Source organism: Myotis nattereri, assembly GCF_964212035.1.
Source record: "Myotis nattereri genome assembly, chromosome: 7".
In the NCBI taxonomy this organism is placed as follows: Eukaryota; Metazoa; Chordata; class Mammalia; order Chiroptera; family Vespertilionidae; genus Myotis; species Myotis nattereri.
Window position 1 is genome coordinate 32,421,968 of NC_138082.1, and position 16,040 is coordinate 32,438,007.

General features: G+C 48.8%; 2 protein-coding genes across 3 annotated transcripts in view; both read left to right on the forward strand.

Moving 5' to 3' along the window:
- Positions 1–8,809, forward strand: part of SAG (S-antigen visual arrestin) — a gene marked incomplete at its 3' end in the record, with an annotated part of 28,449 nt that extends 19,640 nt beyond the window's left edge. The window contains exons 10-15 of one of the 2 annotated variants that reach the window (XM_081095568.1): positions 2,397–2,534; positions 2,819–2,896; positions 4,188–4,211; positions 5,697–5,752; positions 8,286–8,301; positions 8,701–8,809. In XM_081095568.1, the coding sequence (XP_080951694.1) occupies positions 2,397–2,534; positions 2,819–2,896; positions 4,188–4,211; positions 5,697–5,752; positions 8,286–8,301; positions 8,701–8,809 (421 nt within the window). The remainder of the gene's footprint in view (positions 1–2,396; positions 2,535–2,818; positions 2,897–4,187; positions 4,212–5,696; positions 5,753–8,285; positions 8,302–8,700) is intronic. The other variant, XM_081095569.1, reaches the window with a different exon arrangement.
- A 5,974-nt stretch (positions 8,810–14,783) lies between these two features.
- The window catches only part of DGKD (diacylglycerol kinase delta), a gene marked incomplete at its 5' end in the record, with an annotated part of 114,170 nt that continues 112,913 nt past the window's right edge, over positions 14,784–16,040 (forward strand). The window contains one exon of the mRNA XM_081095372.1: positions 14,784–14,939. Within this exon, the coding sequence (XP_080951498.1) occupies positions 14,784–14,939 (156 nt within the window). The remainder of the gene's footprint in view (positions 14,940–16,040) is intronic.

The window sequence follows — 16,040 nt, forward strand, 5'->3', positions numbered from 1 at the left end:
GTATCCTTGGAAGACATTGCTAGAGACTTGATACTATTCCTTACCGCCCTCCCCGCAGCAGATATTCAAACAGTCTGTCAGCCCAGGGAGGGCTCTCTATCTTTTGATCTTCTCCTCAATTTGAAAATCTCATACCAATTGGATTAGCATGCTGGTTCAAGTCTCAGCCCCTTATCACGAATGACTTTTCTTCCTTTATTAGAACCAAAACCAAGAATCAACACTGCGATAGCTTCTTGGTGGAGGGAGAGGCCTGCCCATTCTTGCTTTGTGCTAGGCAGGCAGATAGAGACATTAAACACACATGCCCCAGGGAGGACCCTTGGGAAGGTCTTTGTCTAGCTGGCATGTTCTAAGTACTGATGTATGCAAACAGTATTACCACGGTTAGAGGAAGGGGTGGTGAGGAAAGACAAAATGATTCGGCAAGATAATATTACCCAATATTTAAAAGGTAACTTTGGGATAAACTATTACCCAAAGCAGATCCAGTTATGCAGGAAAGAAGCATAGCTCACCAACCAAGCCTAAGGTCTCTTTTAGGAGCATCTTTGCACACTGTGACCTAGGAGTCTTCATGGCTCACCTTTAGGCATATGCTCAACAGTGATAGGAGGGAACGGTCCTCAGCTGAGTTTCCACTAATATACCCCATAATCTGGTTCTCTTTTCAGCTCTCGGTACATTTTTCGACCAAATGATTCTCAGGAAACTAGGAACCAATCTAGGGCCCCCTAGAAGTGGCAGGGAGACTGAAAGCTAGGTGGGAATGTGCTAATGGGTCTCAGACCAGAAGCCACTCAGAAGGCAAGGGCAGCAGAGCATGGCCCTCGTCCTGGAACCCTGGGGCTCCCTGGGCTCTAGTGGGTGGTCCTCCATCACTCATTCAGGAGTACTGCCCACCATTCAACCCCAGGTCCTAAGGGCCTGAGAAGTGCCTTGCTGGCCATCCCTCTTCCTGTTACCTTCCCCTTAGGATATAATTTCTGCGTTTGTCATTTGTGGCTCAAACCAAACAAGTTAAGAGAGGTTCCTGCCCGGCCAGCATGGCTCAGTGTTTGTGTCAACCTATGAACCAGCAGGTCACAGTTCAATTCCCGGTCAGGGCACATGCCTGGGTTGCGGTCTTGACCCCCAGTGGGGCATGCAGGAGTAGCCAATCAATAATTCTCTCTCATCATTGATGTTTCTATCTCTCTCTCTGTCTCCCTACTTCTCTAAGATCAATTAAAATATATATATATATATATATATATATATATATATATAGAGAGAGAGAGAGAGAGAGAGAGAGAGAGAGAGAGAGAGAGAGAGAGAGGTTCCCACAGGGCCCAGATGGGAAGGTGGGGGCCATCTCGTGCTCCAGCAGAATTCTGTAATGAGCATGCCCAGGAGCTTCCCGTACACACTGCAGGTGAGAGAAGCCACAGCTGCTTGAAACTCCACAGGGGGCTCAAATAGGGAAACCATTCTGAGTGTGGTAGTTCAGACTCCCAGCCTGTCTCAGGGCAGGCTAAGGAAAGAGTTAAGGCCCACTCCTGGGCACTGTTTTTAGGGCCCAGCCCCGCCTACCCCTGGCCAGATACAGGGGTAGGGGGTGGGGGTGCCCGGCATGCTTCCCTGGTTGCAAAGTGGAGATCCTGCGAGTGCCTACTCATTCATAAGGTTGGCAGGGAAGTGGTACAAGGCCACTCTGATGGCTCAGTGTGGCCTGGTGTCAGTGTGCAGATGTGTGGCAGAGCCACTGGGATCAGTGAGCTGGGTCCTGCTGGCCTGGAGAAACATGCTGCTGTGTTCCAAGCTCCATTTCAAATCTACGCTTTGATACCAGTCTCCTTTGTCTGTCAGATGGTGGGAACACCTCCGTCCGACTGACCATGGAAAAGATCTGGGAGCATGCACTGCTCTGAACCCAAACCAGTGCAGTCTCTGGTTCACAAATGGAGAACCTTGCCTTCCCCTTTTCAATCACCCACCACCATGGGACATGCTGACCCCCCACTTTGCCCCCCCAGAGTGACAGTTTTTGGCAACAGGTGGCCTTGCAGCCAACTGTGTGGTTCACAGTCTCAAGAGGAGATCGGTGTGGTCCTTGACCCTTGGGCCAGTCGGTATCATTTAACCCCACAGAACATTCTAGAATTCAGTGATTAGAGCAGACCAAGGGACTCGAGGAAATGTCGTACTGTTGCTGGCAGCCTATTTTGACTTGTCAGTAATACTCCTCTGCCTCTCGTAAGGCAAATGCACAGGTACCTGAACTACATTTTCAATGAATCGCAGGGAGCTAAGATCTGGAACATGCTTGATGGCACACAGGGGCTCCTGGGATGGATGGTGGCTTTATGGCTGTGAGAGCAATTAGCCAAATCGCCTCTCTGATTATCTTCCTACAGAGAAAAAGTGCTGCCAAACAGTACTCTGACCACAACACTGACGCTGGTGCCCTTGCTGGCCAACAACCGAGAACGGAGGGGCATCGCCCTGGATGGGAAAATCAAGCACGAGGACACGAATCTTGCCTCCAGCACAATGTGAGTCCTCACAGCTCAGGAGATGACTCAGTGTAAGGCAGAGCAGGGAGAACCAGGAAGCACACCCTGTCCTTGAACTTCCAGAGGGGAAACACCAAGCTACAAGCAGGAGAAGAATCCCTCTGCCCCAAGTATAGAAAGTTCTAGGACTTTGACAGCTTGGTTGAGTTCACCAGTTCCTTGAGAAGACGCCCCCATGATGGTGGAGATGAGGGGTTGGTTTCCCAGTCCTTGCTTTCTGTTGCTCCCCTGCAGTCTTTTACTTTTCCTTCCTGTTTGTGCAGCATCAAGGAGGGCATAGACCGGACCGTCCTGGGGATTCTGGTGTCTTACCAGATCAAGGTGAAGCTCACAGTGTCAGGGTGAGTGTCCAAGTCCCACCACTCTGTTGGCCCTGTCTTGGCCTTTGATTAAATTGTTTCCTTCCTGAATGATGAGACAGAAAGCACAGGAAGGGCCACAAATTCTACCGATTACCGAGTAGAGTTTTGGAAAGACTCTGTTGATTTAGTTTCATATTTCTGTCTGATAGAACAGCACATGGAAAAGGGTAGAAAAGTGGATGATGAAATATGTGTACTGTTAGTACCACATGACAAGAGGGGTGTGCCTATGCTCATGTGGTAGAAGTTGACATGCAAAAAAGGATGATGAGTTCAGTGTGGTGCTGAACCTCAGGAAGGAATGGTGGCTATCAAGGGAGCTCTCTTAGACCTCAGGGAGGCATCCGTCCATAAGGAAGAGATCTTTCCTTCCCTTCCTAATGTGTAATCACAGGATTTGGGAGTTTCCTTGTTATTCAAGAGCACAGATATCTCAGAATTCCAAGGAAATGGTTTTATCTTTTTTAGTAAAATGAATTTCATCCATTTTTAAAAACCTTTTCCAAAAGAGAAAAACTTGAGCCCTGGCCGATGTGACTCAGTTGGTTGGAGCATTGTCCCATGCACAAAAGGTTGCTGGTTCAAATTCCTGGTCAGGGCACATGTCGGGGTTATGGCCTTGAGCCCCAGTAGGAGGCATGCAGGAGGCAGCTCCTCCCTCTTCCTTCTGATCTCTCTAAAATTAATTTTAAGAACATATTTTAACAAAGGGAAAACTTTGAATTCTCATTTTCCTTTTCAAATTCCATTGCCAATGGCTCTGGCCTCTAACCTATATGAGCCTTGGTTAGTTCAACCATCAAAGACAAGTCCAGGCATAGATTCCGTAATTCTGAGTAGATAAAGAGTTGCCCAAATTTTGGTTGGGACAACAAAGTAGAACATAGGTTGATTTTGCAAATTTTGTTAACAGTGTTTGTGTTCGTTGTGTGTTTTTCAAGATGTACAGTGTTTTCTTTCATTTTCTCAAAGAGGATATAAAGCAGAGTAGAGTTTCTCTTACAATAATCTTTGTGGCCAAGAGAGAAATTCTGATCTGTGGTTTACTCTTAAAACAGTAGGGCTTGAACCTAAGTGCCTCCTCATTTGAACTAATCCACTTGAGAAATCACAAATGGAGAGGAATAGTGGAATATTCAGGGACACAAAGGTCCTAAAAGTTGTGAGTGAAGGACAGGACTGGGACACGTCCCTCCTCTAAGTAATGGGAAATGAGGCCATGCTACCATGGTGGGCAGTCACCACAGCCCTGTCTGCTTTTGTTTCCTAGCTTTCTGGGAGAGTTCACCTCCAGGTAAGCCTTGTCACCTTCCTTCTCGCTTGATTCCAGGGTATCAAAGGAACAAACCTGGGGTTCATAACAGTCACTGTGGAGCCTGGTTTCCTGGCAGCTGTGCTCAGAGCCGTTATGAAACCATGCCCTCTGCCTTTCGGGTGCATCATGCAAAACTTGGCCAAGAGCTGGGGATGTTTCTTTGAGACCACAGCTGAGCCTACACCTGGGCAAGGACACAAACACACACACTCAGGAAACCGGCACACTCCATACAGCTGCCTTGGTTTGGCTGTGTGTTTGATAAAATGTACATAACATGAGGTTTACCATTTTAATCCTTGAAACTGTACGATTCAGTGGTGTTGGGTGTGTTTACAGTTGTTGTGTGATTGTCACCGCCACTGAGCTCCTGTACATTTTTACCATCCCAAGAGAAAACCTATATTCTCTCCCTGGTCCCTGGCAACCTCTAATCTGCTTTCTATTTCCAAAAGTTTGCCTATTCTGGACATTTCCTGTACACAGAAGTAGACAATATTTGTCCATTGGTGTCTGGCTTCGTTCGCCCAGCATAGTGTTTTCAAGGTTCATCGTGTTGTAGCGTGTGTCAGTGCTTCATTCCTTGTATGGCCAAATAATACTCCATTGTATGGATATGCCACATTTTGTGGTCCTTTCATCTTTTGGTGGACATTTGGGTTGTTTCCACCTTTTGGCTATTGTGAATAGTGACAGCTGCCTTTCATACCATGTGCAAAGAGGCAGTCTCACATGTTGGAGACAGGCACTGAACTTACATACTCCTTCATCCTGACTCTTACCATCTCATTCCCTCACGAACCAGGGTATGCATCTTCTTCTAGACCCCATCTGTATGTCTGTACTGGGGTGTGGTGACAACGGCCTTGTAAACATGTGCTTTGACCAAAGTGGTAACTGTGGGGCGGGAGGTAGTGGGTCCTAGGTGAAGCACATGCTCTCACACACACAGACGCCCACACACCCTTGCCATTCTCCCTTTGTCTAGATTTCCCTTCTGTTTCCTTCCTGACTCCTTTCCTTCCTTCTTTTTATATAAATTCCAATCTGCCCCAAAGCCCTTTAGCCTCTGGAATTTGGCGATCTCTGTTCATCTTTATTCTGCTCTCTATTCAAGAGACTGTGTCCCCAGTCCCCAACCCACCAACCTTACATAGAAGATGTAACACATACAAATTGTGTACATTTTTGCAAAGGATATTTTTCAAAACTATTCTCCCTCCACCTGTCCTCCACCACAGTATGGTGTCACTGAAACTAATAACCAGGAGGAAAGGGATCTGAAAATCCTAGACGGCTTGGCCGTGAGTATGTGAAGTTTCTGGACCACCGGCCAGGGAATACATTTAAAATTCTTACTTGATCACTTCTTGACATCTGGTTTGTTTTGCTCTGAATCTCACTGGGTCCTGTGCAATTTATAACTGTGTATGTGAGAACAATCTGCTTTCTTCTCTTCTGTAGTGAAGTGGCCACTGAAGTGCCGTTCCGCCTCATGCACCCGCAGCCCGAGGACCCAGGTCAGTCCGCAGTGCCCTGACTTTCTCTGTCATTCACAACTTTCAGATTGATTACAAATTCACTGCTAGTCTTTCCTGACCACACCTGTGAGCACGGGCGGGCATGGCCATGTCATCTTCAAGGTTCCCGGCCCTGGAAAGGCATGCTCACATGCTCAGTCCTGAGTCAGGTGCTTGTCCACCCTCCGTGAGCATGTGGAGGACGTAGCAACCCTGGGCTCAGACTTGGGCAATCTTGTTAGGTTTTGTCAGGAATGATTTAAAAGCATAGGTTCTCCTGTTGAACAGACCTAGGTTTAGATGTAAAGAAAGTTTAAGGTGAAAAATAATTTTGAGAGCCTGTGTATGGCCATTTCATTTGAAAACATTAGCAGGCCTTTGGAAGATGAGTGTTTTGACAGTGGAGATTGTGATGAGAAGATAGAAAATACCAGGAAAGAGGGTCAGGCTGGGGTCCTGACACCGTGGCTCCTGTGAATTGTAACTCTATTGGCTCTCATACAGGTGTTAAAAGTAAATGAAGCAATGCCTATACGACTCTGAATGTTCTAAAAACTGTTGGCCTATACACGTGAATGGTGAATTGTATGCTATGTGAATTGGATCTCAACAGAGCTCTCTTAAAAAAGATGGATGAAGCAGCAAAAATAATACAGGTGCCATCTGGGAAATTCTGAGAAAAATTCTCCACTGAGTGTTCAGTGGCTTAGTTGTCAGGACAGAGGAATGGGCCTGCCCGAAAGGGAATCTCGCAGTTACAGCAGTAAGGAACATTGGGAGTAAAAGTGGTGTAAGCAAGCAGGATTTCTTTTTTCCTTATACTTTATATCTAGCTTTTATGAAATGGATAATGAAATGACATCTGAACAGTAGAAGGGGCCCCAGATTCATTTGGGTTTGTCTCAAAAATATTTTGTCTCCAAGCATCTTTTCCAAATAGTTTGGATTCAAATGCTCAGTGTGCTTTGCCAAAACCTTCCCCCGGGGGAAACATACAGTGTAGTCATGTTTATTTTATTCACTTATGCTTGTGTCATTAAAATACTATTTTGAACTATGTGAGATTGAGATGCATTCTGGTCTCTTTCAAGGACATTTTCAAAGGTTATTTTTAAACTGTGGCCTGAGGAGATGTCACAGTTTATGTGAAATTGTTTTCTGCAGCTGTGAACAGACGTTATGGCTGAGCTGGGGGGAAGTGGCATTATTCCTTTTCTGGGTATGACATTTCCATGTTCCAGTCATTCTGGTCCTTACATTGAACATATCACACATCTGGACTCACCAATGATCTTTTTGTATACTATGAGATTTCAGGGGAAAAGGACAAGTCACCCTATGGCCTTGAAATTCTGATTTCCAGAGATTTATGAGTCACTCAGTTTTATTCATGGATGCATGCTCACGTCTCACCTGCCTAGGTCCCTGCTTCCTGGCCTGGATGACAGACTCCAAGCAGAGGAAGCGTTAGGTTGCGGCTGGGAAACTCTGCCAGGGCCAGGGGCCAAGTAATTTGCATGTAGTAAGTGCTGTAGAAATGCTACCAAGCTTTTATTGTCCCCTGTCAAGAGCATCCACGAGGACCGAGGAACGCAGGGTGTTGATTGGATTCTCTTCTGGGCTGATGGTCCCACTTAGTATAATTTTATGCTCAGCACTGAGGGGGTCCTGGAGGCTTCTTGCCCAGGGGATGTTTTGATGAGTCAGTCTCTCCATAGGCTTCCTGTGGTTAGCAGCCCACACAGGCACTTCCCTCTCAGGGCTGGCTTCCAGGTGGGCACGAGGCACAAGAGCAGTGGCTTGCCATCAGCATGGGGTTCCCGAAAAACCATCTGGAGTTGTTTAGCATCACTTCCCTCTTCCTGGCTCACCACTGAGGGTTGCACCAGTGCTTTACTAGGAAGACAGAAAGCTAAAAAAGAACAAAAAAACACCCCAAATGAATAGCAATTAACTGGGGCTGCAAAACATACATGAGAATATAACCCAACAAAATGAAGATCAATATGCTAACAGAGAAATAGAGAGGGGCCAGAGGTAGTTCTCAAGGTCTAATGCCCACCCCAACTGCTGGGGATGCTGGGTAAGCATGAGGCCTAGGACTCACCCCTCAAGAGCTGAACGTGTGGATGGTTTGAAGTGGGTAGGCTTGGGTCCTGACAGCACCTGGGGACTCTGATCTGGAATGGTCCTAGGGACACGGAGGGAGAGACGCTTTCAAAGAGAAGTGTGACATCAGAGAGAGTGAGGCCAACCAAGGACAGGGTTCTGGAGGTGAGATTGTGGCTTGGTCCCCTTGAGCAGGTGAGGGTTGTGGCATTTTAAAAAGAAGCGATGGCTAAAAATGCAGGGAGAAGGCTCTCTGAGCAGGAAGAGGCAAAGAAGAAGGAATTACATGCCATTATCATGAAATGTATGTATCTAGACCTTTTATTCCCCCAACTATAAATCACTAAACAAGGAAGACATTTTCCAGGTGCAGCCAGTATACAGAATTTATGCTACTCTCTCTCTTTTTCATTCCATGCCGCAGCTATGGCAAAGGAAAGGTGAGCCACTGCCCACTGTTGCCCTGTGTTCTGTGACTTTCTCATCTGGCACCACCATTTTTAGGGTCATTTTGTACACACCTCATACTCTTGACACAGGTTTGGACCCTGGTTTTCCTTTTGTTTCCTAGTACTAAGACACACAAACAAACACATGCACATACATGACACATGCATGCACGGATATAGTGGGTGTGTAGTCTGCTCTTGGGTTTTCACTCTTTTTTTGCCTGTTAAAGAGATTTTCCATGAACAGCTATGAGAAGGGTGGGGTCCTGTGTTCATCATGCAGGAAACTCTCCATCGGTTCCTTTGTTGCAAAAAGATCTGTTTTGCTCGAAGATTTCATTGTAAGCCTCATAGTGTGCCATGATCAAAATGTTCTTTGTTTAATTTTAGTTTTCAGGATGAAAATTTGGTTTTTGAGGATTTTGCTCGTCAAAATCTGAAAGACTCAGGAGATCCTGAGGAAGGGAAGAAGGACCAGGAGACAGCTGCAGATGAGTGAAGATCGTGACTGAGGACCGGAAATGGGATATTCGCAGTCCATGAGCAAAGCTCCACAGTTAGCCCTTTAGTTATGCTAAATACCAAAGTGTGAGTCTCTTCACAGAAATAAACTTTGCCTGTTCTGTTGGGTCCTCAGTCAGGCTTGCTTGCTGGGGAGGCTGAGTGATGTCACCAACAGAAGCTGCAGCCTTTAGGGTACCTGAGTTTGGGATGGGGAGGGCAGCATCTAAAAAAGAGGACAACCTTCCCTGCAGCGGCTCAGCTCTGGCTCTTCAAGGTGAGAAGGCAGCTGAAATGGATGTGCTCACCTGTGGGGCCCAGTGTGTCCTGGGCTTTCTCCTAGGGTCCTGTGTAAGCCATTTCCCTGGAAATATATAGGGGAGGGGCAGTGTTTCTGATCACTTTGACCAATTCTAGCTCCAGGACCACAAAAGAACCTCCTGAGATCAACTGGACAGAGGACAAATGTGGGCCAAACACACTTCACTGATTCAACGCTGGGGGCCAAGTCCCTGTTTGAGCTCAGGGTTGTTGGCTAAGTTTCTATTGAATGCAAGCAATAAACTCAGATTTGGCTGGTGTAAGGTGGGAAAGGAATGCATTGAAGGACCTTGGAGTGGCTCAGAGAACTGAATTAAAGGAAGAACCTGAGCTGCCATTTCTGGGTTGGGCAGAAATTGGAGAGGCTCCAGGGGTCCTGCCATTTACCCAGAGCTGTGGCTCAGCACCAGAAGCTCCTGGTCTCGGTCAGGTGGATCAGTGCCCTGTGGCCCACTATGGCAGAGCCAACCCTAAGACCGTGTTGCCCTAGAAGAGGGGCTTCATTGCAAGCCTGACAGGCTTCTTGGTTAGAGTATCTTTATGGAGATCCGGCTTAGAAGGGGTGGGGCAGAGAGAGTGCTTTGTGTCAGGGAAAAAGGAGGAGCTGCAGGGGGAGGAGGGAAAACCAAGGTGATGCCAGGGCCCTGTCCTTCATGGAGTACCCTCCTGGCCTGTGGTACCCAGCCTGGGGGCCTGCTAATGATGCAGAGAGAGCTCTCTTGGTGGCCTGGAGGGACTTGAGGGATGGGTAGCTATAGTCCATGCTCCATGAGCAGGATAAAAGGGGTTTAGAGAGTTCTGCACAGTTCAACCCACTCACAGGAGGTTGGAGGGTGAATGGGAGGGGGTCGTGTAAGGAGTGACACTTGGGGTCAGGTCTCCAGCACCAAGAGCAGTGGCAGAGGGCTGGATAGCAGTGTGGGGTCCATGCACACGAAGGTGCCCAGAGCTGGGGTGGTTCTGCCAGATGCCAGGCTGGTCTGTGTCTTGGGAACTGGGATTTAGACCAGAGGTTCCACCTGGGACTTTGGACAGGAGTCCACATACACAAAGCGAGGTTTTAACTCTTGTGTTGAGTTTGAGGCACTCATATTGACAGGGATGAATATTCATTCATTTCTAGAGGAATAATAATAATAATAATAATAATGATAACAGGAAGATTGGGCCTTTGGCTTGTGGGTTTGCAAGGTCAGACACAATTTCTTCTTCCTTATTTTTCCCATCCTAAGAGGACACAGCATATGACCCCCTCCGGCCTGGGCCTCTCTCCCCGTATACTCAGGAAAGGGATGATCAGGGTGGCAGACTCCTCTGGGGATCTGAGCCCTTCCCCTGCTGCCACCCCTCCCCCAAAGTCCAGAAGCCAGCGTAGTTGGCTCACACCGAGATCTTGGGTAAGCCAGGGACCTGGGATTCTTCCCTGGAGTGCCTGCTGAGAGAACCAGCTTGCTGGTTCCTGCATTGCTTGACCCCAGGACATCCTAAGTTAGGGTGGATGTTATTAGGCCTGACCTTTGCAACTGTGTGGGTGGGAGAGACGGAGAGAAGAGTGAGCAGGCCAATTCCTGGAGACCAGAGGTCAGAACAGCCCTTGCCCTCCAGGTTATTCTGGTACCAAAATGGCTGACTTTCGGATTTCCAGGTGCTGGTTAGTTTATGGCCTGCAGTTGGCCACTGGGGAGGGCGTGGGGGCGGGAGCAGGAAGTGAATGGCTGGCCAGCCCAAAAGGGATGTGGAACTTGGCTGGGCCTGCACATGCATGGTGTTGTGTCTGCTGGCGTAGTCCCTGCTGACAGGATGTCCGTGTGTAGGTCGGATGTGTGACCCAGGGTTTTCCAGGTGAGCGCAGTGCAAGAAATAGGGTACAAAGGAGTTGAGGGTGCTGCATGGAGCAAGTGGTGGGTGGGAACTTGGGACAATGTTCTGCAACCACAACCAAAGGGCTAGAGAAGTAGGGATCCCTGCTATGTATTGAGCACCTACCTCGTGCTGGCCATTTTCCATATTACATCTAATCATTCCACAAATGCTTGCAAATTGGTACTGTCATTCCATTTGTTGGATGAGGAAATTGCAGTTCAGAGAGATCATGTACCTTACCCAAGGTCATATAGCTAGTGAGAGTCAGAGTCAAGATTTGAACTCTGGATTCCCTGACTGTATAACCAGACCTTCGTTCACCTTCTGATGCTGAAGTGGATGAGAGTTTGGAGGGTCAGAGGGGGAGATTAGCATTTGTGACTTTACAATGGCTGCCCTTAAGTTCTTTTCTTAAATTGCAAATTTTATTTATTGAGATAATTGTAGATTACATGTAGTTATCTGTCCCCCAAGGGGTAACATTCTGCAGAACGATAGTACCTATCCCAACCAGGATATTGACATTGGTACAATCCACCCATCTTACTCAGATTTCCCCAGTTTGACTTATACGTGTGTGTATGTGTGTGTGTGTGTGTGTGTGTGTGTGTGTATTTAGTTCACTACCGTTTTATCACATGTGCAGTTAATTTCTTTTTAGAATGTCTGTTTTCCTACTCCTTCAACATGTTTCATCACTTCCCTCCCAATCTATTGTCACATCCCTAATGGTTTAGTTTACTGAATCTTGTGGGTGGGATAGATGGGGAGTTGGACACATTTGGAAATGTATGGGGGTGGTTCAGGTTGCCACCATGCCTGGGGGCCAGGGAAACTGTATACCACACCCAGTGAATAAATGTCCCGCTCCACATGTCAATCATAACCCTAGTTCAGGGGAGAATGAGACCATCCCCCCGTTTTCAAGTGCATTGTTTTTCTCCTCTAACGGGAAGCGGTTCTTTTTGACAGGAGGTGCGCTTCTACATTGACAGGTCGAGAAGAAAGATTAGGTTGGATGTGAAGTGTGTTATTACTGCCACCTTGATATGCCCTTAAGGTGGGGTAAACATAGGGAGCAGCGTGTTGTCAGAGATGATTCACAGCATGACTCAGACCATAAAGCGGCACTGGGGAGAATGTGCCCTTACAGGCCTGCCACTCCGGGGAGATCTCCAAGGGAACAGCCATTACAGTGAACATAAAGGCTTCTTTGCTCATCGGGGAAACATCCTTATAAGCTTTTAAAGATTACACATTTTATTTTCAAATAGTTTTAGATTTCCAGAAAAGTTGACAAATAGTACAGAGAATCCCCCCATACCGTTTTCTCTATTATTAACATTGGAGGCTACGTTTGCCACACTTAATGACTCAACACTGACATTTTATTATTAAGCTAAAGCCCATTCTTTACACAGATTTTCTTAGTTTTTTACCCAATGTCTTTTTTTTTCTGTTCCAGGATCTCACATGACATTTAGTTGTCATATCTCCTTAGGTTCCTCTTGGCTGTAACAATTTCTAGTACTTTTTCATAATTGCAAATCTACTTCCATCCAGCCACAATATCTACCTGCCAACTCTGACTTGCACTCACATTCATGCCCATGGCTTTTTCACCTCTAAAATGATGGTTTCTAGGGCCCAGATGTCCCCTGAGCTTCTGACATGTGCAGGCAACAGCACACCCAGGGACTGCAAACTCAGTTTGTTCAAAATCAAGTTCATCTCTTTCATCTCCTCTAGGGCTGCTCATGCTCAGTGGGGCTTCATCCCCTGGAGCATCACAAGTAGTCCTGATCCCTCATCTCCTAATAAGAAGCAGTTGGTCCAGGTTATACGTCCTCTTGCACTCCTTTGGAGTGGTATCTAAGCCTCTAGAACAGCGGTTCCCAACCTGTGGGTTGCGACCCCTTTGGCGGTTGAACAACCCTTTCACAGGGGTCGCCTAAGACCATCCTGCATATCAGATATTTACATTACGATTCATAACAGTAGCAACATTACAGTTATGAAGTAGCAATGAAAATAATTTTATGGTTGGGTCACAACATGAGGAACTGTATTTAAAGGGCCAGAAGGTTGAGAACCACTGCTCTAGAATGAGACCATCGAGCTTATCTGCGGGGCTTGTGTGAAGACTAGACTTGCTGGTCAAGTGTTTGGCATGTCCCCGGTGGTCAGCACAAGGGCACTGTGTGCGACAACAGAAATGTTCTATATCTGTGCTGTCTATGTGGTAGCTTCTAAGCCACATGTGGCTACTGAGCACTTGAAATGTGGCTAGTATCACTGAGGAACTGAAAATTTAATTTTAATTAATTGAAATTGAAGTAGCCACCTGTAGTTAGTGATTATAGTATTGGGCATTGCAGCTCAGTATACCAGGGGCCCTTGGCTTGTCCCAGAGTGTTTCTGAATTAGACCCTTACATGCTCTGCCATGGATATGAGTCCATTCCCCTGGCCATGTCCCCATGCTGGATGCTACTCTGTGGCCTCTTGGGGTCTTCATTTGTTTTGCTCTAGAAAGCATTGCCAAGTGCAGTAGGGGCCAGAGAAGGCTGTCAGGTGGGCAGGCCAGGGTCAGCTGAGTTTCCAGCAGTCCTTTGAAAGAGGATGGGGACACTTATTTGTGCAGTCCCCTAAAGATCTTCTCCTCTTGGATGGCACCACGCTCCTGTCAACTGGATGTCCCAAGGGCAGCAGAAGCTCAACTGATTTCATCTGCAACTGTAGGCCCCCAGGTGAAGGGCCCCACCAACCTACCCTGCAGCTCAGCCCAGGGCCTCTGCTTCTGCCTACAGATCCCTCCCATCCTGAGTCCACTTCTCTGTGTTGGCAGCCACTCCCAATAATCCAGGGTAGCTACCTGCCCTGATTACCTCATAGCCTGATCACAAGTCCCAGTTTTGTGACCCAGCCCCGCCCAGCTTCCAGTTGCCCTCAGGACTCAGCAGAACAGACTTACCCCATTATCAGGTTCACAGAGTCTTGTCTGACCTGCCTGACCTAGGCTTATCTCCTCCTGTTATTTTCCTTCCTGAGGCTACAGCTGCTTCTTCTTCGTTTTTTTTCTTCTTTTTTTTGAAGACTTGTTCTTTCTTGTCTCCAGGCCTTTGCACAATCTGGTCTCTGCCTAGAGCACAGATCCTGGGGTTCTCTTACCATTAGTTAGAGATAACTCCTGCTGGCATTTCCCTTAAACATCATTTTCTCCAGGAGCTTTCTCAGATGGCATCGTGTTCTGGCATCCCAGAGGTCCGTCCAAGTAACTTCTTTCTCTCCTGCATTCATCCACTGCCCAACTGTTTATCGTGCAAGTAACTACAAAAACCAGACTCTGCTTTAGATGCTGGCGGCACAATGCAGGTCCGGGGTCTCCTTAAGGTCACTTATATTCTTTAAAAAAATTAAAAAAAAATATTATTGTTGGTAATATTACAGATGTCTCCCCCTTCCCCTTTACCACGCTCCTCCCAGCCCCTACCCACCCGGTCACTTACATTCTTGAAGGGGAAGGTTAAAGATTAAGAAAAAGTGAGCATAGATACAAAAAACAAAACAAAACAGAAATTGTGTCCTAGGAAGACAAACAAATGCTAAGATCAGGGCCCCGGACACCAATGGTGGGGGTCCGGTCCAAAGCACTACTTGCAAGGGACACAGAGGGCCGGAGCGGGAGGTCCGCCTAGGCCCGGCCCCGCCCCCCGCCAGGACAGGCCCCGCCCTCCAGGCCCCGCCCCCGTCCGCCCCCAGCCGCCGTGCGCGCGCTGGCCGGGCAGCATGGCGGCGGCGGCGGGCGCCCCTTCGCCGGGTTCGCCGCAGCAGCCTCCGCCGCCGCCGCCCGAGGAGTCGTCGGACAGCGAGCCCGAGGCGGAGCCCGGCTCTCCGCAGAAACTCATCCGCAAGGTGTCCACGTCGGGCCAGATCCGCCAGAAGGTGAGACGCGGCAGCGGCCCGGGAGCGCGCCCCTCACGCCGAGGCAGCCCCGTGAGGCCCGCAGCTCGGCCGGAGCGGCCGCCCAGGCCCGGCCCAGGGTCCAGCTGCCGGGGCGGAGCGCGCTCCGCGGGGTAACGGGCTGGGCTCCCGGGCCGAGCGCGCCTCCGGGCGGGGCGGCGGCGGGGACCCCGGGCCGGGGCGCAGGTGGGCTCTGCGCGGGGCGGTGGGCGGAGAGGAAGCCCCGCGTCGCAAGGTCTGGGAGGGAGGAAACTGGGGCCTAGAGGCGGGGTCGGGGGGTCGAGCGCGCCAGAAATGGGGGCGCTTGGTTGCGCCGCAGGCGTGCACTCCCGGAGCCTGGGGTTCTGCCCATTTCTGATAACTGGTCGGGTCATTTCCCGCTGCCTGCTCTGCAGACCCTCACCTGTGGTCTCCTTATAAATCCAGTGGATACCGGGGTGGAGGCTCGTCCCTGCACTCGACTGCGTTTTCGTGCCCGAAAGGGAAAGGATGCCCGTTTGGTGACCGTCTCTCCCCCTCTCCTCGGGGAAGCGGAGACGGGGTTTCCCCTGGCTGTGCACCTGCTTGGCACCTAGAGCTCCGTGGAGAACTCTAGACGCCAACTATTAGCTGCAGAAAGACGCATTTCCTTTCTGCACGAGGAAAGTTGCACCTTTCGTTTTCCCATTGCGGTTCCCGTGGAAAACTGATTACGGTTTTTGCAGTAGGTGAGCCCTCCCTGTTAGAATTCGGCTTCCTCAGGCAGGTGGCCGGACAGGTGGCCGGACAGGTGGCCGAGGGCAGGCCGGTCTGTGGGCAGCCTCGGCAGATCCAGCTGGCACCGACTTTCTCATCCTGCTGCAGTGCGCTTTTCCTCGGGCCGGTTAAGTTCAGCTGTTACTTTTACCGTGGGAGCCATTTCTCTCATTATCTTCTGCTGGCTTTTGATACCCGTGGTGGGTTAGCCCTTAGCCCCGACATGCTACGAAGCGGGTTTATTGTGATGCGCTCCCGTTATCCAGCAAATAGGTATTGAACACCTGTTCCATGTGGAACAGTGATAACTAGTGATAGCAAGTCTTCAGTGCTTGCTATGTGTGCCAG